The sequence below is a fragment of the Octodon degus genome, unplaced genomic scaffold (genome assembly GCF_000260255.1).
Source record: "Octodon degus isolate 3935 unplaced genomic scaffold, OctDeg1.0 scaffold00004, whole genome shotgun sequence".
NCBI classification, from domain to species: domain Eukaryota; kingdom Metazoa; phylum Chordata; class Mammalia; order Rodentia; family Octodontidae; genus Octodon; species Octodon degus.
Window position 1 is genome coordinate 28,599,804 of NW_004524580.1, and position 26,604 is coordinate 28,626,407.

Here is a 26,604-nt window from a genome sequence, read left to right on the forward strand (position 1 = left end):
AAAGTGATCGATGATGTAGAGTGTGCCTAAGGAGAGTCACATGGAGAGAAAACATTCTCTCAGGCTTTCACAGAGAACAAATTGGTCAAGCAATGGCCGTGACTCATCCACATGGCTGACACTGACAAAGGATCTGCAAACTGCGGTACTGGATCTCAGGATAAATCCTGAGGGGATTTCACTGACCTTGTCAAATACAAAATTACATTTCTTGTTATACAGGTCTTGCTTTATCTTGGTCTTAACCATCCAGCAGAAAAGTATAATCACAGGGTATAAAAAGTAAAGCCATATTAATATGCTGAGCTGTAAAAGGCTCAAGTCAACAATTTCTGATGGATAACCCACTACTGTTATGGACTACTGGACTATACTGGATTATCTTGCTGAATTCATGCATCTACAATATTTAAATGGCAAGGGAATATCCATCTCTGACAAAACTCATCGCCTTCTTTTAAGGCCTACAAAACCACCCTTTCTTTGTTCCTCATGGGTGCTCTTTTCCACCTGTCTTCCTGCACCCAGGTAGCAAATGTTATGCTTCACTGCCTTCACAGACGCCTGTCAAGTGGTCTCTGCTTCACGTCATTACAGTGTGAAAGATCTGATTCAGCAAGAGTGTGTTGGAATGATGAAGCCCTGATGGTTACAAATAAGCTCAAATTATAGATGAGATAAAGAGCCTAAAGGCTAAGAAAACATCCTCTTAACCTATACAAAGCAAACAACTACGAGATGTGCTTAAAACATTCATATATTTTTAAAAATTATTATAGAATAGGTGCATTTCCATTAATCCCAACAGATGCTTTTTGCTTTAAGCACACTCATCCTCCTTGCAAATTTCTGAAGCAGATCTGCAAGTCCTCTTTCAGGGTCTTTACTTGTATTGTGGGTACCCTGACACCTGCCTTGATTCAACACTTCCCTTTCATGGTCACTGGGACTCTGGGGAAGCCAGAAGTCACACGGTGCCAGTTCCAGTGAATAAGGTGTGAGAAGATGCACTGTAACATTTTTATTTATTTATTTATTGCAGTACTGGGGATTGAACTCAGGACCCTGCGCTTGCCAGGCAAGTGCTTATTCTACTGAGCTATCTCCCCAACACCCTGGTTTGTTCGGGTTTTTAATTTTTATTTAAAAGAATTTGCTGTAAATGTTTAGTGAATAAACGATCATAAAATATCATGAATGTTTACATTTAAAACTTACTACGGTAAAAGATACACTACAATTAATCCCTCTGAAAAAGGCTCCCTCTTACTTCAAACACACTTCTTCCATTATTATTGGCAATTTTGTCTTTTACTGCAGTAAGATTTATTTTTTGGAAACAAAAATCAAACTCAGGACCTTGCATGTATCCTGCCCCTGAGGTAAATCCCCAACCCTATAGTATTTTTTTTTTTTTAATTTTGTGTTTGTTACTGGGTCTCACTACGCAGCTTGGACTCATAGTGATTCTCCTGTTTTCAGCCTCCCCAGCGCTGAGATTACAGGTGTGCGCCACCACACTCTCAGTGACCGTATCAGCGCACCCAGGGTGGGGCCGGTGGTGCTAGGGATCAAATCTCAGTCTGTGCTTGCCTAGGCAGGCGCTTAGTCTGCTGAGCTATCTTACTGGCTCCAGTAGTAAGATTTAAAAAAAAAACAAAACCTTTAAACATTCCCTGTTACCATTCCATCATCCCTTATATGCTTCTTTATTTATTTATATTTTTTTGGAGATGGTGTCTTGCTAAATGGTCCAGGCTCTCCTTGAACATAGGAGCTTCCTGCCATGGCCTCCCAGGTAGCTGGGATTAAGGTGTCACCGCCACACCCAGCTTCCGATAGACTCGTCTCCTATTGTTCTCTGCCTTACAGTTTCTAATCTGAAGTCCACAGTTACTGTTCAGATTTCACTCACACGGCATCTCCATGCTAGGTTACATGCAATCACCTACCACAGCACTTGATACATCACACTGAACTTGTCTCTTTGTCGTCCCCCACCCCACAGAATCCATCCTTGTAGGGAGAGGCCCAGCATTTCAAAATCAGCTCCATGGCCTATCACACAGCAGGTGTGTGTTGTTTTCAACATGTCGATTGGGTTCCAGTATAGTAAGGTATAAGTGGAAGTCTACTAGGAATTCCTGGGAAGGAGAGGATTTACTGAAAGAAAAAAGAAAAAAAGTGTGGCTGGGAGCAGAAAGGGATGGATGCCTGTGACCCTAGCTACTCAAGCCTGAGGCAGGAGGCTCCTGAGTGCAAGGCCAGCCTGGGCATCCTAGGGAAAGCCTGCCCAAACTTTTCAGATTAAAAGAGGCTGGGGCTGGGGCTCACAGGTGAGTGCTCGCCTGGCATCCCCAAGGCCTCTTATGTTGAAAGAGGTTGTGCTAGGAGCTATTTGCAGCCAGAGGCTGTGAGGAGAAATACTCCCTCCAAGGAGGGTGGCAAAAATGCCAGAAAGGAAAACCTGGCGCTCTCTGGTAACACCAGGAAGCTCTGGAACCACCCTACCCACCACTGCTTCTTTATGTGAAGTAAATTCCTTACTTTTAAACCACTTTCAGGGTGATACTTTCATAGTAGTTGAGTTGTCCTTTGCTCTGAGACAAAGGTACGCTAACTTCAATAAGTGACCATATTTTAAGAGACACACTGTCAAATGGGGTACAACTACGTGATAAAAGCAAAGGCTTTGGAAACATTTTCTTTCATTTGGTTTAGGAATAAAGGATTAGAGATACAAAAACCCAGAAAAAAATGAATGCTTGGCAGGAAATTCAACAGCTCTTTCATAATGTGCATGAAAAACCTAGACCAATGTGTGGTAATAATATTCAGGAGGTACTAAAAAAAATGTCAAAATGAGACAAAAAGCCCCACTTAAAGATGTATGAATTAGCGTGTTTTCTCATTGTTAACAAGGTCAGCTATAACAGCTGCGATACGGAGCCAAAGCATTCTGGATCTGCTCTGGTGCAGGGCCTGCGCTAGAGGCGATGGCCGAATTTCTCCAACTTCGAGATGCCCCGTTTTATTCTGTGACTTTACCGGATGACCTGGAACAATGGCCATACACGCAGAAAGGGAGCGCGCACGCAAACGCACCAGGAACAACGGCCGTACACGCAGAAAGGGAGCGCGCACGCAAACGCACCAGGACATTTTTTTTTTTTCAGACCTCCATCTCTTAACACTGATTTCATGAAAATAGCATTTTGACATATTTGTAAACTACTCAAAGAGTGAGCCAAAATAAAATCAAAGTTGAAGGCTACTCAGCAGAAAGTATTAACAAATTCTAAACACTAAAAACCTGGGAAGGGAAATTATTGATATTTGTAAAACTTGCCAAGTATTAGCTGGGCCCCCAATGAGATTATAGAAAAGGCTCACATACACAAATATACTAATTTTCAAATATCTATATAAATGCAAGGAAGCCTTAACATTTTTAATAAAGACATGCTTGGTCTTGGCATTTTTTTACTTTGATATAAAATGGGAATATCATAAATTTGGAAATTACAGAAATGCAATACAAAAGTTCCCCAACTTGCTTATTCTGAATTTTCAAAAAATTTTGACTTCATAGTTCTAATGCTTTATTCTGAAAATCTAATTTTTAAACTGCAAAGAATGGAGAGTAAAAATAAAAGGATGAAGAGAGCATTAAGTATTGCCATACTTCTGCTGATGGTGTTAACATTATGAAGCAGGGGAGAGGAAACAGCTCAGCGGCATAAGTGCCTGCCTGGCAAGCACAAAGTCCAAAGTTTGATTCCAGTACTGCAAAGAAAAGAAGAGGGGAGGGCTGGGGAGAAAAGGGGAGGGGAGGGGAGAAGAGGGGAGGGAAAATTATGAAGCAAATATATGGAATTCAAACGTTAAACAGCTGCCACTGTCCTGCACGATGCCACACACCTCCAACAGCACTGTTTGCACCAAAACTGTACTCACAACAGATTCCAAACTATACACACCTGGGAACAAAGCATCTGCTGAAGAATTTGTGTACAGAACATATGTTTTGGCTTGTTTTAGTTCAAATGATACATGTACAGGAGCTGGGGAGATAGCTCGGTGGTCTAAGCGCCACCTGGCAAGCACAAGAACCCTGGGTTCAGTCCCCAGTATTGCATAGGGTGCCAGCCCCAGAACTGGATGTGGTTTCTCATGCCTCTAATCCTAGTACTGGGGAGGCTGAGACAGACCACTAAAGTCTGAGCTGCATAGCAACACCTTGCATGAAATAAAAGATTAAAAGAAAAAAAGATATACATGCCAAGTGAATCATTTATGAGCATGCTTTCTCGAGAGTTTAGTTACTGGGATTTTGTTTGACATATTTTCTTATACTTGTTCGCTCGGGTTACTGTCAAAAAGTGCCCACCTACGGTCTGCCAGATAGCTCAGCAGACTAAAGTGCCTGTTTAGCCACAGCACAGTCGCCAGGTTGTCTGCCCTACTGCCCACCCTCGGGGCATGGTGAGAGTGATTGAGACTGGGAGTGGTGGTATGTGCCTGTAATCCCAGCACTTGAGAGGCTAAAATCAGAGGATCACTATGAGTCCGATCTACATATTAAGACTCTGTAGACCCTGCACGAAATACATAAAAACAAATTTAAAAAGCTCCTCCTCTGACTATGTACTTGATTTTAGTTGCAGTGATTTTAAATACATGAAGGACAGACTTGGGTGAGCCCCCATGTCCTTCACGCACACCTTTCAAGGTTAATTCTGATCTCTCCTTTAACTCCATCCATCTGTCTAGTACTTGGGGCTGGACTGAGGAGAACTCCACCACTGAGCCACATCTCCAGGCCTTTTTATTTTGAGACAGGCACTCATGAAGCTGGCTAGGCCAGTCTCAATCCATGTTCTTCCTGCCTCAGTCTACAGGGCAGATGGGATTAAGGTGGGTATCACCACACCTGGCTCATTATTAAATTTTTAAATCTCATTTATTCTCATGGACATTTGTGATTAAGTATTTGAATTATTTTTTGTCATATCAATCAAAATATTTTGCTGTATCATTTCAAGACAGGTTAATCACTTCACCGTACTTTCCTTCCATACTGCTCCAGTAACTCCATGTATTAGTGAAGAGTTAAGCCAAGAATATGAGAAATCTCACTGTTACCCAAAGTTTGCAAACAAGAAGTTGACTGTGGTGTCTGGGGATGTAGCTCAGTGGTGCAGCACCTGCCTGGCAAGTGGGAGGCCCTGAATTCGATTCTTGGTACAGAAAGAAAGAAAGGACTTTGGATTGAAAATAAAACCAATATCGTTATATACTATAGCCTGTTTAAAGTCTTCAGAATTAAAAAAAAAAAAAAAACCAACCTCCATATTATATTTGTTTCTTCTAGAACCAAAAATTTATTGTATGAGGGCCAGCCAAATAGCTCAGCAGATTAAAGCACCTGCAAGCAGGCGCAGGGGCCAGGGGCTCAATCCCCAGGCCTGCCGTGTCAGCCCCACCCCTGGCTGCACTGAGATGGTGAAGGAGACTGGGCATGGTGGCGCGCGCCTGGAATCCCAGCTTCTGGGAGGCTGTAAACAGGAGACTCTCTCTGAGTCCCATCTAGTAATGAGACCCTGAACACCCTTACACCCTTCCCTAAAATACAGAAATAACAAAATTTATTGTATATATTTTATAATATATGCAAAGAAAAGACACATATTTGATTTCATATTAATATTATTCTCACTAAAAAGTCTCAGCTGGGTGTGATGGCATGCACCTGTAATCCCAACAGCAGCAAGGCAGAGGCAGAAGTTTCCCTGGGAATTTTCAGACAGCCTGGGCTACAGAGTGATGGGTTTTTTTGTTTTGTTTTGTTTTGTTTCTGAGCTGGGAATTAAACTCAAGCCCTTGTGCTTGCGAGGGAAGCGCTCATTCCACTGAGCCATCTCGCCAGCCCCTGGGCTACAGAGATGCTGTCTCAAAAGAAACAGTTTCACATGCTGAAACTAACTACACTAGTGTTAGTAACATTTATTGCTGAATTTCAGTATTTTAATATTAACATGAACTTGCATTTTAATTTGTTTTAATTCATTAGACTTTACCCAGTGGTTTATAGAGACCACACTGTGCTTATGTTTTTGCATGTTTTCACACCTCTCAATAAAGAGCATCTAAGGAAACAAAACAAAAATGAATTGAGTATTGTAATTTAATAAAATTGCTCTTTTAAAACATTATTATTTGGTGGCTCTACGGCAGGAAATTTCAACTTTTTTTGTGGTACCAAGGATCGAACTTAGGACCTTGTACTTGCCAGGCGGGCACTTATGCCACTGGGTATCTCCCTAGCCCCCAACTTCTGATGGACTCAGAAAGAAAATTGAAACAGCTCAAAATTTCCTTTCAGGGCACCTCTAGGTACAGGCTAAAATGGGAGTGTTTTCCCATTAAGAGTGAGGCACAACTGCAGAGACTATGAAGCAGCATATAAGAAAAATCACAGCTTGGGGTGGGATAATGAGGAGTCCAGGCAGGAGGTGTGCTACTTTGAGTTTATAATCCAAGACCCTCTAAGATTCAGACCTGTCATCTGCAAAGGGAGAAGCATAGTGCTGACATCATGAAATACAGTCTGTTCCAGAATATCAGGCTACATTGCCAGTCCTGCAGATGACCCACTACTATTATGGACTACTGGACTATATTGGAATATTTTGCTGAATTCACGCACCTACAATATTTAAACGACAATGGAATACCCTTCTCTGACAAAACTAAACAAAAAAGGGGATACAAATGTGAGACCATTTTATATCTGTATATTCAAAATAGGATAGATATACAGCTGCATTCTCTTAATTCAATGAATAAGATTTGTTCTAATAGTGTTCATGGACAGGATATCATGTCTGCATCTTGTACAATGAATAACCACCAAGACAACAATATGCAATGTATTAATTATTGAAACTGTCCTACTAGCTGGTTTTGAAACTGTCTCATTGCTATTTGTTTCTCAATAAAATTATTAAAAAAAAAAAAGAAGAAGAAGAATGAGGCACAACTTAAATTTATGTTATCAATCAGGTTCCCAAAGAGAAAGTGTTTCACCCACCACTCGTTGGGCCTTATTTCCATTCTGTTTAGCACATGGGTTGGCAGATCTAACAGCCACAACACCATCTGCTATGACAAAAGCCAGCTGACATCCCAGCACTGCAGCAGCACCATGAGAAGATGTGCTTATTTTCTGTTCTATGACAATTCAATTAGAAGGTCAGATATTCCCAGTCCTGGACACAGAATGGCATAAGTCTGTCCCTTCTCGATAATCACCAACAGCTACTCTTCTGTGTTCCATCTCTCTTCAACACAAATGACAGAAAGAATTCAATACCTAGAAAACCTGCTTGATTATCTCACTTATTGTTGGGTTTTTGTTTTTTGGTACTGGGAATCAAACTCAGGACCTTGTATCCTCAACCCTGATACCTCAGTTTTCCACTCTGTTCTTTCAATAAATTTACTGAGCAACTTCTGTGTCAGGGACTGTATGATGCACAAAAAATACAAAATGTGAGGCTTTTCTTAGCAAATGCATGCAACTAGAGACCATACTCTTTAAGTAAAATAAATTATACCCACATGTGCAAACACTAAATTGTCTCGCTAGTTTAAGAACCTGAAAGAGTAAATAAAATCTCAAAGAAACAGATACTGTGAAGAGGGAATGAATCTATTCAAAAGGAAGAAACTACTAAAATGAAGAGAAGAACAGGAGAAGGAAGGGGGGAAAGGAGATATATCTATGTGCATATGCAGGATGGCTTGGATAACTGTACTGTGGAATACTGCTAGTCCATGGAAAGGAGTTCATATTTAATTTTTTTCATTTTTTATCCCTCTTTCTCTCCTCTTAAATTCTTACATTTTTTATCCAATTCTGCATGCACATATCTGGTAATCTAAACAATATGCAATACAATGAACACTGTTGAATTCATATTATTTTGTGTAGTGAAATTCTGTACCATTTCTAATTTTTCTTTTATTATTACAATTTTGTATTCTTTAAAAAATAATAAAATAAATTTTAAAAAATAAACAGTAAATAAAAATTGAACAGCACCCAAAATGCAATCCCTATTGTCACGGAGTTTACAGTCTAGTAGGTCTGGCTCTAACTGAACAAATACATTTACAATTAAAAATCCATAAGGGCATTATGTGCTAAGTAGAGCTGTGCAGTCATGTGGAACAGCTGGTCTTACTCTGCTGCAGAAATCTGGGGCAGACTCTGAGACACAAACAGGGCTGACCTAGGCAGTGAGGAGGGGTGTGTAGTTCAATGTAGTATGTGAACCAAAGCACTACGATGGACAAAGTGCTGTGAGTGCCCACCCCAAGCACTTAAAGAACGGCAGTGAGGGTAGAGCACAGAGAACATGAAACACGGTACAAAACAAGGCTAAGTGGTAATGATAATAGTAACTCGCACCAAGTGTCTTTTAGGTGTTGAGCCAGTTTTAACCTTTCAGACATGAATTAATTAATGCTCTGAACTACTGCATAGACAGTAGCCCTAGTACATGTGACCTCACAGGTCACATTAAATACTTTTTCATTATAAAAACAATTAAAAGCCATTTGATGTATTTTAAGCTAGGGTTGAGTGTGGAAGTAGGTGATTTGCCTTGATTAAAATTGTACTTTGAACAAAAAAAGGGAATCCCAGTTTCAGTGAAGAGCATGATTCCCAGAGGACTAGAGCAGCTGCAGGAGACTGTTACAAGACCTGTTAGGAGACAGCTGCAGTAATGCAGGGAAAAGGAGCTGATGGTGGCTTAGATTAGGAAGTGGTAAGAGTTTTAAGCACAGAATCTTGAGAGAGATTTGCAAGAGGGAAATGGCAGCACTTAGTGACGAACTGATGGGAAAAAAAGGCATTCCAATAGAACTTCCAAGATGCCAGTTTCAGAAACAGCATGAATAATGGTGCCTTTCGATGAGATAGAAAGGTGCCTTGATGAGATTGTAGGCTAAAAGAAAACTGTTAGATGAAGTATAACCTTCATGATGACACGCCCTGAAGAACAACAAAAACAACCCAGAAAAGTTTTTCTGGTTATTTTTTAACATACATATTTGCCTGTGATTATACATAGCCATCCCTGTAAGGCTTAATTAAGAATAATGCTCTGATCACAATTACTATCATCTAATGGTATTTTGAAATTCTAAAATGAGAAAAGAAAAAACTACAAGATTCCTCAGAGATGTTTTTGACATACATAAAATTTAAAAGAAGCACAAAAATTCCAACAATGCTATGGTAATCCAAACAGCATGGTACTGGCCTAAAGACACAGACCAAAAGAATAAAACAGCCCCAAAATAAATCCATGCACTTATGATGAACTGATCTTCAACAGACACCAAGAGCACAGAATGGAGAGCACACCTTCAACTGGGGCTGAAAGAACTGTCTTCATTCGTGTCTTCTCATCTCGTACCATATATAAAAATCAATTCAAGTTGGCCAAAAGACTTAAACACATAACCAGAAGCTGTTAAAATGCTAGACAAAAACAGAAGAAAGTTTCATGAGATTGGTCTAGCTAAAGATTTTCTGGATATAATCCCCAAAGCACATGCAATGAAGGCAAACCAGACAAATAGGATTATAGCCAACAAAAAGCTTTTGTGTACAGCAAAAGAAGCAATCAAGAGTTAAGAGACAACCTATAGCATAGGACAACATATATTCATACCATATATCTGATAAGGGGTTAGCATGCAAAATATATAAAAACCTCAATAGCAAGAAAACAAAACACAATTAAAAGTGGGCAAATGGGTTAACAGACAGTTCTTCAAGATATACAAATGTTCAACAGGAATATGAAAAAAATGCTCAAACTCACCAATCATTAGGGAATGCAAATTAAAACCACAGCAGTACCCTACACCTATTAGAATAGTTACTGTAAGCTGAGAAACAAGTGTTGGTGAGAATGCAGAATACCATCTCCAACAATATGCACAAGATCCAAGTTAGGGAACCATTAAGGTGCCAACAAACAGATGAAGATATGCAGACTATGTGGGTGTGCTGGTGCAGCCTACAATCCTAACACTCAGGAGTGTGGCTGAGGCACACGGGTCGCTGTGAGCTCCAGGCCCATCTAGGCTCCATAGGGAGTTCAAGGTCAGCCTAAACTACACACATAGCGAGACCCAGTCTCAAAAAAAATTTAGAACATCCTGTCATTTCTCATGACATGGATGAATGTGTTAGGCTTATGTCCTAACATAAGCCAGGCAGCGGGACACAAATGCTACATGATCTTGCTCATATGTGAAATGTAAAAAAGCTAAACTCACAGGAATGGAGAGTAAAATAATTATTATCAAAGGCGGTAGAGATATGTAGGAGTGTTTGTGAAAGGGCACAAAATTTTAGGTGAAGAAATAAGTTCAAGAGATCTATTGTACACCATGGTAAGAATAATTAACAACTGTATTGTATATAGAAAAATACTATGGAGCAGATTTAAATATTCTTAACACACAGAAGTGAAATAAGGCACACGTTAGTTTGATTTAGTCATTCTTCAATGCATACATAAGTCAAAGCATCATGCACCGACTAAAAATAAAAATGAAACAAACTAAGACTCTCCCCAAAACAAAAACAAATAAAAAGCAAAGCACAATTACCATTTCCATCTCCTAATCATTAACATCCATCTTCCAGAAAGTAACCAAAATATTTCACAGTATGACCACTTTATAATCATTTTAAAAACCTTGATGAGTTTGTACTTCTTACATTGCCAAACAGCTGGGGGTTAACTTAATGGAACATAAATGTTTTAAGTGGTTGCAATCATATACACATAACACAACAACACACATACACACATTGCTTAAGTATATAATCATCTTAAACGGAAAGAGGTGAGACAATAATTCTTCCTTTCACCCCTGCCCCTGCAAAACCTGTGAAGTAATGATTAAGCTAAAAGAAAAGTAAGTGAGCTTAAGTCAAAAGATCAGGTTGTATTTATAATTTTCGTTCACTCACTTTTCCTTTCAGAGACTTCCAAGAGTTGAATAATATCAAGCTCTCATCTTTTATTGAAGGAACTAGATGTTACATGACACAACATTTTTTGGAGGTATATTATGATTTTTAAACCTCTATAAAAATAATTTCTTTTTTTAAAAATCAAAAAACCACATAGAATGTTCAGAATTTTATCAACTCTTGTTTATATGATTTTCTTGGGAAGGTCAAATACACTTAAAAAGAATAAGGAAAACAATCAGCTTCTATAACATTAAGCAATTATGCCACAGGAAAAAAAATACAGAACAAGGTAATAGAAACATCATCAGCTCAGAAGAAATTAAAGTCTCATCAATCCTTTTCCATAATAGAGACTGTTTCTGCTAAGTACATACCTACAAATCAAAATCTCTCCACTTAAAAATGTAAGATATACAGTTTAAATCTTTAATTAGACCTCTGTATTTAATCTACAGGTAATATACAGCTTTAGGTTAGCACAGTTTCACATAATTTGTAAAATACTCTGTGGTAAAATAACAGTTCAATTTGTTCTTCCCTGTGTCCTCAGCTCCCAGAACAGTTTCTGCATACTTAAGGAATGTCAATGACAATGGATGACATACAAGAAAAAAAGGCCAGAACTGTTTTACCAAAACCAAAATCATTCCAACAAGATGTAAACGAGTGTTTTTCCCCCAAGCACCCAGCGTAAGGTCAGCTTCATAAGTCATGCCAAGCAAGCAAAGCACCAGAAAGTGTGGCAACATGATTCAGAACTTTCAAGTATCTTTAAAAAAAAAAGGTAGTCCAGGTGTTTCCTCTTCTAATTTGGATATGACTACGTCTAAGACAGTGAATTTTTAAAATAGACACCAACTAGTTTAATTCTATCAGAGATATACTTTAGATCTTCAAAGCCTTTGACTTTTACATTCACATTCTTTTATTTCATAAAGTATGATTAACATTCCCTCTCATGTTGTTTTCAACCTTAATTCCTAGAAAATAGAATTAAAAATTTAGCAATAACTCATATCATAGATTATATATGTATATATATATATATATTTATATATCACAGTTTTAATTAAAACTAGCTTTATAAATTCAGTATGTGCAAACACCTATCTAATATATTACAAGAATGGTATGAAATTATTTTAAGTGTGTGAAAGGCACATTCCCCAAAAACATTCTTCTTAAAGAGGAATGATAAAGGTAAAGAAATAATACAAATAGTATTAATTAAAATTTTTATACTTACAAATGCTGCCAAATTTAGGACAATCAAATTTTACTTTAGCAATAAAATTTTAAAGGAATGTACAAGTAATGCCTTTTAAATCACTTGACTATACTAATATTTGTGCTTTTTATATTTGTATCACCTTTTTGTTGAAAAGTGTAGCTTCCATTTACATAGTTTACCCATTATCTAACAGTGACTTTTTTCACATTTTCAAGTTACTTTAATAAGTTCAGTAGGGTTTTTCAGAGTTCAACTTATTAATTATATAATTTATTAATTCAATTAGACTTTTACAGTAATTAAATAATTATAGATTTAAATACATCATTTCAATAACATTTAAACTGTAAGTCTCCTTTAACTTTACATGAGCCCTAAAAGCATTTGAATCTCTGTAAAGAGTAGCAAATTATTAACAAACAATGAGAAATAAATTCAGTAATTCATGTGAACACAACAGGTTTTCTTTTCTTTTAAAAAAATTCTTATATGAGATTATCAAAATTAGGAAATAACATCTCGTTATCATCAGCATGGAATTATTTTACAGTATGTGTGGACTTCCCTGGATCACACCAGTGTAAAAAAGGGTTGAATCCCCAAATGCAAAATAACTACAAGATTGTAATGTTTGTACCTAATACTTTCCAAACTGGCTTTGAGATAGTCACCACTTCACCACATTCCGTATCACTTTAATTTCCTGAAAATGAAAGTCTTCCACGCACGGTAACATGTACACTCGAAACACAACCTTCTTACTCCTGAGCTGTACTCTGGGTTCTGAGAACCACTGCTGTTATTCACCTGTCATCTTCTTTATCTGATGAAGAAGTGCATCTTTTTCCAAGTGAGCCTCTGCAAGGGCCATTTTGGCTTTAGCCAGTTCCTGCTTAAGACATTCATTCTCTTCTATGAGCTAAAAAGATAAATTGAAAAATAAAATTATTTAAATCATTTCCAGGAGATATGCTGTATTTTATATACCATCCAAAGCATGACAGTTGAGATAGTAAAAATACCCTAAACTGGTGAAGGTCCACTTAAATTGAGAATCTATTTGGAAATACCTGTCACACAATTAAAAATGTTCCTGCTGGGCGTGGTGGCATACCCCTGTAATCCCAACACTAGGAAGGCTAAGGCAGGAAGGCTGAAGCAGGAAGACTGTACCAAGTTCGAGGCCAGCTTGGGCTACAAAGTGAGCTCAAAGCCATCCTGAACTGCATAGCAAGACCATGTTGACTGGAAATGCTAACTCCTAACTTGTGATTTTTCTTTCACTATCACATCTCTCCATGGCTTTCTAAAAAAACTTTTTTATTCATTTTAATTGGAAAAAAGATAAAATAGCAATGAACCAATTTCAAAACAGGTTAGTATGACAGTTATAATAAATAATACACTGCATATTGTTATCGTCATAGTATTCAGAGGACAAGATGCAGACATGATACCTTGTCTAACCAATATTAGTACAAAACTTTCTTCTCATTGAACTAAGAGAAAGTAGCTGTGTATCTATCTTATCTTTTCTCAGAAGAAGAAATACAAGAAGAAGAAATACAAGAAGTAAATACATGAAAAAATGCTCCACATCACTAGCCATTTGTGAAATGCATATTAAAACAACACTGAGATACCATCTCATCCCAGAAGGAATGGCTATCACAGAGAAATTAAGCAACAACAAATATTGGAGAGGCTGTGGGGGAAGAAGGAACCCTTCTGCACTGCTAATGGGAATGTAGACTGGTCCATGGCTTTCGACATTGCCGATCCCCCAATTCTTCCTAAGTCCCTCTTTTTTTCTGGTTTATATTCCTATCTCTTTCATGCTTTTTACATTAACTTCTTTTTCATCTTCTCAGGAATCCCTGAATTTTCATGTTCTATCAGACTTCATAGATTATCTTCTCTTGTCATTTGAGTCACTCTCTTGAATGACTCTGTGGCTACTTCTGTGGCTCAACTACTCTATCACAGAAATCATGATCTAGCACGACCCTCTCTCCCAAGCTCCAGATGTTTTCTGGGTGGTCAACAGATCTCTATACATAATTGAAATGCTTTGTCCTCTTAAAGCCACTGATGCGCCACTCCCTAACTCTTAAGTACAAGCATATAATAAAGCTAAGGTCTTTGTTTTTATATAGACACATTAAAAGACACATTTTTAATTTCCAAGCGTTCTCAGAATTTTTCCATCCCCAAGCCAGGACTTCCTGCCTTACAGACCAGGTTAGGTACCTCAGTTGCGGTTCCCTCCAACTCTGTACTACAGCACTTGGCATGCACACTATGGCGCCTCATGGCCACCTTTTGTCTTTGCCACTAGACTGAGTTATTTAATGCACAGAGAGAGTAAACTGCTCAATTATATATTCCTCATTCAGAAATGTCATGCAGTAAATCTCTGATGAACAGATGAATGAACTCATTCTGTGGTTCTATCAAACTGAACTAAAATTCTGCTGAATATTTTGTTTATAATGACAAAGAAAGCAGCTTGAAAGCTGACATAAAGTTAAGAGGAAGGTTCAGAAGTAACAACGCAGCCGCATCCATATCACTCAGCCATTAAAATTAAGCATGAAGCAAACGCAGCAATATGAAAAAGTATTAAACAATGTTAAATAAAAAACTATAACATATAGTCTTAAATATTACTTTTTTAAAAGTGGAAAAGATCTAGAGAATTTTTTTTTAAATCACAATACTGACAGCAGTGCAGCAAGGCAGAAAAAATTAAGGTATTTTCTTTTATCTTGCTTAACACTATAATCAAAGACAGCATCTAGCACAGTGTTCAGGTACAAAAAGGAACTCCATATACTTTATTTAAATAAGTAAACAGAGCATTGTAATTATTAGTATCTTAACACTTAATTTAATTGCTGATATAGAATCTGGATTAGGCTTCATGTTACCTGCTCTCGTGTGCAGTCAAAAGAGCATCCAACAAAGCTGACCACCTGAGGGGGCCCCAGGGCCTCGGGGCTCGTCTGAGTAGCTTGTGTGATGAAGTGCTGTTTCTTCTGGCCACACCTGTCACTGGCCAGCAGGGTACAACCGCTTCTGACATTTTCTCTCAAATTGTTTTCAGAGTTAATGATATGAGAATCTGATCAAACAAATGCAACACTCAGAAAACATTTCAAAATACTTGAAAAATCTTCAAAAAATAAAGTTCTAGCATATAAAACAAATTTTAAAATAATTTTCTATTTTTATTAGTATGAGGACAGTACTATGACAAAGAAACAGACTTTTGAAAAATCAATAAAATCAAGGAGAGTGTGGTGGCGCACACCTGTAATCTCAGCACTGCAGCAGGAGGATTCCCACAGGTTTGAGCCTAGCTTGAGCTACCTACTGAGTTTAAAGCCCACCTGCACTACATAGCAAAATCCTGTCTCAAAAAAATTATAAAACAAAAATAAAAAATCAGTAACACCAAAAGATCATTCTTTGAAAAAATTGACAAAATGGTTAAACCTTTAGTTTTAGATAGACCAAGGAAAAAAATAAAGCTAGACTCAAACGAGGATACATTATTGTCAACCTTCGATATACAAAAACAAAGGAATGATGCTATGCCAATAAAATAGATGAAATAGCTAAACTCCAAAAAAGACAGAAACTATCCAAACATACCTCAAAAATATGATGTGAACTAAGAGACCTCGCAAGGAGATACGATTGATGATGATTGTAAAACTACCCACAAAGGAAAGCCCAGCCCCTGAGGTTGGATGCTATGAGTTCGATGGTTTCATTGTGTGAAGCTGAATTCTTTCAAACATTTAGAAAAGAAATACCAAATACCAAATCAATCTAAATCTTCCAAAACATACAGGAGCGGGACTTCCAACCATCTCCTAAGAAGCCACTATGACCCTGACTGCAAAGCCAAAGAAATCACAAGAAAATTCAGATCTATGATTAGAGATACAAAGATCCTTTTAACAAAATACTAGCAAAAGAATCCTCCAACATATAAAATAGTTACATACCAAGTCCAAGTAGATCTATCCCACGTATGCAAGGCTGACTTAACACCAAAAAAAAATCAGTTAATGTACTACCATACATTATTTTAAAACCTCACATTATGATTTCAATAAGCACAAAAAGGCCCATTTGACAAAATCTAATACCTTTTCACAATAAAATACCAACAAACAAAAAATATGAGAATCTCAATCTGACAAAAAGCATCTATGAGTACCTCACAGTTATACTATCATATGCAGACATACTTAATATGCTAAATATCATATTTAATATGGATACTTCCCCTTTTTGCCAAAAATCAGAAAGAAGACAAGGACATCTGCTCACAGTAGACGCAGTGGGGGCATGCCTGTAATCCTAACACTTGGGAGGCTGAAGCAGGAGGACTGCTGTGAGGCCAGCCTGGACTACAAAGTAAGTTCAAGGCCAGTGGAACTACACAGGGAGACTCTGTCTCAAAAAAGAAAAAATAATGATGCCTGCTCTGGTAGCTTCAACGTTCTCTTAGAGGTTCTCATTCTGGCTACGACAACCGGCCAAGAGTAATAAATAAAAGGTAACCAGATTAGAAAGGAAGAAGCAGGAGCTGGGGAGATGGCTCAGCGGAATAAGCGCTTCCTTAGCAAGCGCAAGGGCCTGAGTTCAGTCCCTGGTTCCGCAAAAAAAAAAAAGGAAGAAGCAAAATCATCTCTATTCACAGATGATGTGATCTTTTACACAGGAAAAAAAAAGACTAAGAATCAACTAAAAAAACAAAACAAAAGTAATAGAACTAATGAATGAGTTCAGGGTTGATGGATACAAAAATAATATGCAAAAATAAATTCTATTTCCTTACTCTTGTAGTGAAGAAACTTAAAATGAACTCTTTTCTAGCACTGTCCTCTCTCGTCCCTGCTCCCTCAAAACCTCAGGTATAAATTTAATAAAAGTGCAAAATTTTTACTGTATAAAGAACATCACTGAAAAACAAAATTCACGATGATCTAGATACATGGAAAGAAAACTCATGTCCTATGTCCACGGACTGGAAGACTTGATACTGAAGGCAATCTCCCTGAAGTGATCTAACGCTTTAATTTGATCACTTTTGGACTGGGGCTGCTTCTTTGTAGAAATTATCAAGCTGATTCTCAAATTCACATGGAATTGCAAATAACTCTACTAAGCAAAATAATCTTGAAAACATGAAAGTGCTGGGTATGGTGGCACCTGCGTTGTAGCCTGTAATTCCAGTGCTTGGGAGGCAGAGGCAGAGGCAGGAGGATCACCACAGTTCAAGGACAGCCTGAACTTCATAGCAAGGCCCTATCTAAAAACACCTTAAGGATAAATCGTCATGAACTCAGATTTTGCAATAGAATCTAAAGCCAAAAAAGCAACAAAAGAGGTAGGGGCAGGAGCACATTCCCACAGTCCCAGCACTTTGGGGGGCATGCAAGTTTGAGTCCCTCTTAGGCAATTAAACAAAGACTCTCTTTTAAAAAATACAGGGAGACAACCCGCTCAGGCTCCCCCTCCTGTCCCTCTCTTGGACAGCAGCTTTCTTTCCATCAATAAATATATTGTGCTCATAACCTCCATTTGTTCCTAAAATTCATTCTTTGGTTTTAGAGAGAGCACGAACTTGTCTCAGGTATGTTTCAGGTTGGGAGTTTCATTTTTCCCCCTACATCACTTGGAGGTCATCCACCGGAGATCATTTTTTCCTCCCTGTGTCAGGGTGACCTGGGGATGTGGTTCTGGGCCAAGGCCCTAGTGCAGTAAACAAACAAATTAAGATTCTGTGAGACCAAGATTTTTTATTTGAAGAATGAAGACAATAAATTACTCTATTTGGATTTTAAAATTAAAAAAAGAAAAAAGAGGGAAAAGGAAAAGGGAGAGATGGATCTGGGGACAATGAGCAGACCCTGACCCCCAGGTCCTGGCCCCTGTGGAGACTACTGGGCGGGAGGGCAGCCAGCCCCCCACCTGTGTCCCCCCAGAGCCCACACCGCATGGAGCTCCCTGGGAGAAAATCAAAAGCTACCTCTATGGAAGCTCCCTGGCCAACAACTTTCTCCTTTGCAAGAAAATTACAGCAACCTGGTGTAGTTACAAAACAAGAAAATTTTTTGAGACCCAGTCTCCCTATGTAGCTGAATCTGGCCTCAAACTTTTCAACAATTGTTCTGCCTCAGCCTCCTGAGTGCTGGGAGTACAGAGGAGTGCCAGAAATCTCATTTTGTGTTTTTTTTTTCTTTCTTTCTTTTTTTGTACTTATATCACAAGCATATTGCTGGGTATTTATTTATTTATTTATTTTTTAAGTACAGTTAGAATTAAGGGCTGGGGAGATAGCTCAGTAGAATAAGCACTTGCCTGGCAAACGCAAGGTCCTGAGTTCAATCCCCGGTACTGCAAATAAATAAATAAATAAATAATGGGTTGGGAATGCAGCTCAGTGGAAAGGCTGTAGATTCAATCTCCAGTACTCAAAGAAAAAATAAACACTACCCTGGACTTAAAAACTTGTGTGGTTCAAAACACAATATCAAAAAAGTGGAGATGTGGATGTGGTTCAGATGGAAAGATTGCCCAGTCATGAAATGCTGGTTTCAATCCCAGCGCCAGAAATATTTTTTTTTTTTTAAGTAAAAAGAGCCCACAGAACCAGACAAAACATTTGTAAACCATATATTTTGTAAGATTCCTGTATATACAACACTTACAACTCAGTAAAAGATGAACAACTCAAAATAAACAAAGGATGTGAACAGACAGCTCTTCAAAGACCCAAATGGCCAGTAGACATATAAGAACATGCCTACATCATTAGCCATCAGGGAAACATAAAATCATTATACATCATTCCATATCCAGTAGCATGGGTATATTCAAATGGCAAACAATAACAAGCATTGGCAAGGATATGAAGAGTTGGAACCCTCAGGCAGTACTAACAGTAAATAAGTACAGTAGCATGGCTACTTTGTTAAAATCTAATAGTTCCTCAAATGGTCAAACAGAATTATCACATGACTCAGCAATTCCATTCCTAGATATATCTATATCTATATCTCCCCAGAGGAATGAAAATATATGTCCATGTGGGGCTGGCGAGATGGCGCAGTGGTCTAAAGCACCTACTTAGAACAAGCTAAGCTAAACAAAGCACAGGAAACCACGGTCAAACCCCAAGCACCACATGCCAGCCAGCCAGCCCCGCCCCCTGGTGGGCTGAGCTGGCCACACACACAAAAAAAAAATAAATAAATATTAAAAAAAAAAAAAGAAAATATATGTCCATGTAAAAGTCTGTGCATAGGGGCTGGTGAGATGGCTCAGTGGTCTAAAGCACCTACTTGGAACAAGCTCAGCAAAGCATCAGGACCCTGGTTCAATCCCCCAGCACCACATGCCAGCCCGCCCTGCCCCCTGGTGGGCTGAGCTGGCCACACACACACACACACACAAAATAAATAAAATTTAAAAAAAAAAAAAAAAAAGTCTGTGCATAAAATCTTCTGTGACAGCCAAAAAATGAAGGTAACACCCAGAAGTGTATCAACTGATGAATGCATAAACAAAATGTGGAATGTTGATACAATGGAACACTGGCCATTCGAAAGTCTGAAGTACTGATACATACGATAACTTAGGTGAACCTTGAAAATATTACATTAAACCAAAGAAACCAGTCACAAAAGACCACAGTGTCCACGATAAACCAAGTCATATGGACAGCAAGTAAATTACTATCAGCATCACTGTTAATCTTGGTACCGCAATGTATCAAGAAATGCCTCCCAGATGAATAGAGCAAGTTCCTGCACGAGCTGGGCAGCATGGAGGAGGACAAGAAGGTGTGTCGTGGGCACTAGAGACAGTCCCTCACCTGCTCATCTCTGATGCTACGCACCTGCTATACTTCCTGCATTGAAAACCTTTCTCCTTCCACCATGACCTTCCTGCCCTGAAAACTCAGGGTCATAAATTGCATCCTTTGAAACGTGAGCTCAATTAAACCTTTCTTCCTTTAAGGTGAGTGTCAGGTATTATATCTAACAATAGGAAAGCTAGCTAATACGATCAGGAAAAATGAACTGAGAGTCCTGGAGTAGAGGGCTTTTTGAGGGTGATGAAATGCTCTAAACTAGGGTGGGGAGATGGCTCAGTTAAGTAAGCGCTTTCCTGGCAAGCGCAAGGGCCTGAGTTCAATCCCAGGTTCCGCCAAAAAATAAAAGAACAACATCAAAGTATTTAGGGGGGAGATGAGGTTGTGGAAAAAAAAAAATGCTCTAAACTGATTGTTATAATTGTCACACCATCTGTGAGTATACTAAAAACCAGTGAACTGCAGATGTTAAATGGGTGAATGGTACGCTATTGTGTGAATGCTATCTCCAAAAGGCTGTCATCTAAAAATAATTATAAACACTGAGTCACAATCAAACATTAAGAATGTTTAAAAACATTAAAAATTAAAAGTGTTTTAAACATTTTTTGAGTCACATAGAACACGTTAGGGGGTAAGTGAACAGATGCTTAACTCAACCTTGCTTTATAAAAAGAACACGTGTCTGTCTTGTGGCGGGAGTACAGTGATGTGCTAGCTCCAGATGCAGCTGGACACCGGGATCCGTGTGGGGTCTTTGGGGCTCCATTTCAGAAACTTCACTCTCCAGTTTTCAGTCCCACTTTTTGTTCTCTTCCATGCTGGTTCAGCCATACAATGGCAAAAGTGGACACCAGAAATCCCAGACAAAGAACTTCATGACCTGTGACCCTTCACCTCTCAGGAACCTCATAAGTTTACAAAAAAAGACTCAGAGCTTCAGTCACAGGCAACTATGGGCCAGTCATCACAACTCCAGGGCAGAAATCGTGTCATATTTAAGATAGGGTCATAGGACTGTAAGCCAGGTTTCAAAATCACATAAAATAACCATGGGACAGTTTGCAAAATTAAATTTTACTGAGTAGACAAGTAAAATATGTTTACTTTTCCCCCTTAAAAAGATGTTGGGGCCAGAGAGATGGCTCAGTGGAATAAGTTCTTCCCTGGCAAGCACAAGGGCCTGAGTTCAATCCCCAGTTCCGCAACAACAACAACAAAATAAATAAATAAATAAATAACTCTTCACTAAAACATTAAAAAAAAAAAAAAAGATGTCGCAGCTGGGTGTGGTGGTACACAACTGTAATACCAGCACTTAGAAGGCTGAGGCAGGAGGATCACTACAAGTTCAAGGGCAGCCTAAACTACATAGTGAGCTCAAGCTCACTAGTACAGCTCACTAGCGCTCAAGTCAGCCTGTACTACAAAGGGAGATCCTGTCTTTAAAAGAAAAACAAAAAGTGGGGGAGGCCAAGGAGATAGCTCAGCAGTATAAGTACCTGCCTGGAAAGTACAAGGCCCTGAGCTCAATCACGGGTACCAAAAGAAGATAATTATAGTGAATTTTTTTTTTTTTTTTTAATTTTAGGGAATGGTCTTCAGGATGTTCAGGGTCTCAGTACTAGATTGGACTCATAGTGAACCACCAGTTTACAGCCTCCCAAGAGCTGGGATTACAGGTGTGTGTCACCACGCCCAGATGCCCAGTCTCAATTGCCAACTCAGTGTGCCCTAGGGGCACCTGCTTGCAGGTGCTTTAATCCACTGAGCTATTTGGCCAACCTTAAAAAATATGGTTTTTGTTTGTTTGTTTAAAAATGTCCAGAGGACAACAGCAAAGTCAAATAAATGCCAATAAAGCTTTTGCTCATATGGATATAGTGAAATTACCCTCCACGACAGTTACATCAATTTCACTCCCATTATGTAAAAATGGAATAGTTCTATCTATGTGGATAAATGTCATCAAGCTGAATTGTGGACTGTTCTTTTTTTTTTTTAATTTTATTCATTTATTTATTTGTGTGTGTGTGTGTGTGTGTGTGTGTGTCCAGCTCAGCCCACCAGGGGGCGGGGCTGGCTGGCATGTGGTGCTGGGGGATTGAATCGCGGTCCCTGATGCTTTGCTAAGCTTGTTCCAAGTAGGTGCTTTAGACCACTGAGCCATCTCACCAGCCCAACATTTATTTATTTATGTGTGTATGTGTGTGTGGCCAGCTCAGCCCACCAGGGGGCGGGGCTGGCTGGCATGTGGTGCTGGGGGATCGAACCGCGGTCCCTGTGCTCTGCCAAGCTTGTTCCAAGTAGGTGCTTTAGACCACTGAGCCATCTCTCCAGCCCTGGACTGTTCTTGATTTATTTCATTATAGCAGGTTAAACTCAGAAACTATTTTCAATACTGTCATACAAGTAGGGAGTTAGAATAATGTATAACTAGAAAAACGAAAAGACAACAAAAACTGTTCATATAAAGTATCTGGAACAGAAAAAGTCCTACAGACAGAAAGCAAGTGGCTGCCTGTGCAGTGGTCTGAGAGGCACGAGGCCCGGCACACCACTCAGCAGGGGGAGGACTGTATGAGAAGCCCCAGCACAGTGCCCCCGGAAAGCCACAGTCTTGCCCTCTTTCAACCTAAAAAACTAACAGTGCCCTACTACCAGATTGATTATTTATAACTGATTAATTATTTATAATGTATTTTGCTTTCAAACCTTTAAAAGAGTAAAACTTTTCTTTTAAACAAAATCTGACATGGAATACTCATAAGAAATAAAGATAAAAATTGGTTACACTGGCTATAATGAGGATGACAAAGAACCAAAGACACCTAAGAATATAGGCAAGCACTGGCTGAACAAGTGTAAGACTCATTTTATATCAACTATTCACAGACAGGGAAAAGGGAAAATGAGAGGATGTGAAGGAAGACGAAAGAAGGGGAGAAGAACATAAGTGATATAAAAGAGAAGAAATGGAAAGTAGAAAAGAACAAGAAGAGACAAGATGGAGAGGAAAACGAAGCACGTGTGGGAAGATAGGAAGAGGTAAGAAGGGAGCTCCTATTCAAGGCCAACCTGATAGACAGTTCAGTCTAGCATTGGTCTCACTACATAGACCAGGTTGACTCTGATCATGTGGCAATCCTCCTGCCTCGGCCTCTTGGAGTGCTGGGATCATAGGAGCGTGCCACCACAGCCAGCTGAAGGCCAACTGTAAAGGAGAAGCAAGGAGGAGGTAGGCGAGAGAAAGAAGGCAGCAAGAGAAGAAATGGGGAAGGAGAGACAAGAAGAAGGAAGATCTAAAAACATGTAAGATCTGAGAAGGGCTGGAAAGACCTGAGAAGACAAAGCAGGTAAAGGACCAGTGTGGCCAGAGTATTACTAGAAAGGTGAATTTCTTTTTATTTAACTTCTTTCAAGATTTTAGGGGAAGGGGCTGGGAAGATGGCTCAGGAGTAAGTGCTTCCCTGGCAAGTGCAAGGGCCTGAGTTCAATCTCCGGTTCAAAAAAAAAAAAAAAAAAAATTTTAGGGAACTACTGCTTCTACATTTATAAACTTTGATAAGCAAACCCCTGACCCTTACAGATAAAGCCTACAAGCTGGTTTTGTTGTTTTGGTTTTTTTTTTTTTCTTTTAGCAGAACAGGGGATTGAACTCAGGCCCTGCCGCTTACTTTTCAGCTATTTCAGCTTGAACGAGTCACTCAGATTACCTAAACTGCAACTTCTCCTCTAATAAAAAGTAAATGGTAGGGATATCTCCCTATCACAAATGGTTATGGTATGAAATTCAGTGGATTAAAATGTAATGTAAAATACTCTTTCATAAACCAAAAACCGTTATTTAAATACTAACACTTTAAAAAAATGTTATTGCAAAAAATATCACAACCACATTTCAAGCTATACTTTATTCAGTGGAAACTAGTAAGTATATGCTAAGATTTACATGGAAATACAACCTATAAAATGATAGCAATATTAAAGAACCAATTAGAGGACTCATACTAGCAGGCTTTCCAAGAGATACCATACAGCTATATGAAGTACTATACTGCCATGAGACTAGACATAGAGGACAGATGAACAGAAGACAGAGTCCAAAACTACCCATTAGCTGCAGTTACTTAAAATGGACAAAGGCCACAGTGTGCAGTGGAATGGAGTCTTTTTTTTTTTTTTTTTTCACTTTTAAAAAATTAAAGGGGCCTGGGGAGATGGCTCAGCTGAATAAGCACTTGCCTGGCAAGCCCAAGCACCTGAGTTCAATCCCCAGTTCTGAAAAAAAAAAAAAAAAAAACCCTTTGGGGCCGGAGAGATGGCTCAGTGGAATAAGCGCTTCCCTGGCAAGTGCAAGGGCCTGAGTTCAATCCCTGGTTCTGCAAAAAAAAAAAAAAAAAAAAAAAAAAAAACCTTATGAAAGTTGGCCGGGGAGATGGCTCAGTGGAATAAGTGCTTCCCTGGCAAGTGCAAGGGCCTGAGTTCAATCCCTGGTTCCGCAAAAAAAAAAAAAAAAAAAAAAAAAAACACCTGTATTAGGGGATGGTGAGATGGCTCAGTGGTCTAAAGCACCTACTTAGAACAAGCTTAGCAAAGCACATGGCCTGCGGTTCAATCCCGTAAAAAAAGGAAAATAAGAATTGAGGAGTCCTAGCCCAGGTCCGGTGAGTGTGTGGGAGAGTTTCCTGCTACCCTGCGCCAGGCGGGACCTACTACTGGTCCCAGCCCAGGCGCAGCGTGGGTGAAACCCTCCTCCACTCCCTTGGGACACTCCCCACGACTCCGCAGCACCTCCCCCACCGGCCCACCCAGTAGGAGTTTCTGCGTTGTTCCGGGAACCCCCAGAACAGTCCTAGCCCAGGTCCAGTGAGTGTGTGGGAGAGCTTCCAGCTACCCAGCGCCAGCGGGACCTACTACTGGTCCCAGCCCAGGCGCAGCTTGGGTGAGACCCTCTTCCACCCCCTTGGCATGCCCCCCACCACTCCGCAGCACCTCCCCAACGCCGCCCGCCGAATAGGAGTTTCTGCCGTGTTACGGGAACCCCCAGACCCAGCCCTAGCCCAGGTCCAGTGAGTATGTGGAAGAGCTTCCTGCTACCCTGCGACAGGTGGGACCTACTACTGGTCCCAGCCCAGGCGCATTGTGGGTGAGAAGCTCTTCCACCCCCTTGGGACACCACCCCCCACTCTGCAGCACCTCGCCCACCCTACACTCCCAGTAGGAATTTCTGCAGCGTTCCAGAAACCCCTAGAAACAGTCCTAGCTCAGAACCAGTGAGTGTGTCAGAGAGCTGCCTCTGCCCCCTACTCTACCTTGTCCCCTCCAGGCTTAGATCAGGCCTCGCATATAAGCCTGGGTTGTAAACCGGCAGCTGCAATTCCTGCAGGGAGTGTAGAGGATAGAACCACCCAGCTAGTCCAGGAGCAGAACATCTTGCCACAGGAGCACAACAGGTTCACCCTCAAGAGCAGCAGCAGGAAGGAGCGGAGCACAGCAGCCAGACCCAAGTCAGGCACACCTGGATAAATCCAAACTGTGTAGATCTGCACCTGAACTTCAGTACATGCTAAGGTTATAACTACAATGAAGATCTACAACAAAGGTCAGAAGACAGTGCTACACAAAATGACGAGAGGGAACAAAATGCAACCTCAGAACCCAAGCTCTCCCGTAACAAGTGAAGAGGACACTAACACAGAACAAATTGGGAATCACACAGCTGAAAGCAATGAATCAACGGCTTCTGAATTAAAGAAACATCTGCAGAAATTATAGAGGAACTCAGATGGGAAATAAAAAAAGAAATCCCTGAATTAATAACATCTGCAATAAAGAATCAAATACAGAAACATATGGAGGAAACACAATGCCCACCCAGAACAAGTGCAGAGAACACTAGCTCGGCTGAACTGCATGAATTAAGAGCGTTGACAGTAAATAAGCAACAGCAGAAAATTATAGAGGAACTCAGAGCGCAATTCTTTTCTGAAAAAAAAACACAATTGTCAGAACCCATAGCATCTGAAGTAAAGAAGCAACTACAGAAACATAGGGAGGAAACCCTATCTGAAAAAAACACTGCAGTGAAAGAATTTATAACTGCTTCTAAAGAAGGCATTGATAAAAAAACAGAGGAGATTAGAAAAATGACAGATTCCTTGAATGAGCAATACAGAAAAGAAATAGATCGCAAGAAGCAGAGTCAAAGAGATATAGAGGAAATTAAAATCTTAATCACAACCTTGCAAAACCATTTAACTGAAAGCGAAGACAGAGTTTCAGATCTTGAAGATGCTGGTGCAGCTAGTCAAAAGGTAAGAAAGGATCTCTTAAAAACAACGAGGATGCAGGAAAGAATAATCCATCACCTGCAAGATGATGCAAAGATGAACAATGTGAGAC

General features: G+C 39.6%; 1 protein-coding gene across 2 annotated transcripts in view; it reads right to left on the bottom strand.

The window, feature by feature from the left end:
* Positions 1-11,222: 11,222 nt before the first annotated feature.
* The window catches only part of Uhrf1bp1l (UHRF1 binding protein 1 like), a 149,547-nt gene continuing 134,165 nt past the window's right edge, over positions 11,223-26,604 (bottom strand). For both annotated transcript variants that reach the window (XM_023716719.1, XM_023716725.1), the window contains 2 exons: positions 15,233-15,426; positions 11,223-13,221 (listed from right to left, as the gene is read on the bottom strand). In XM_023716719.1, the coding sequence (XP_023572487.1) occupies positions 13,102-13,221; positions 15,233-15,426 (314 nt within the window). In that variant the 3' untranslated portion in view covers positions 11,223-13,101. The remainder of the gene's footprint in view (positions 13,222-15,232; positions 15,427-26,604) is intronic.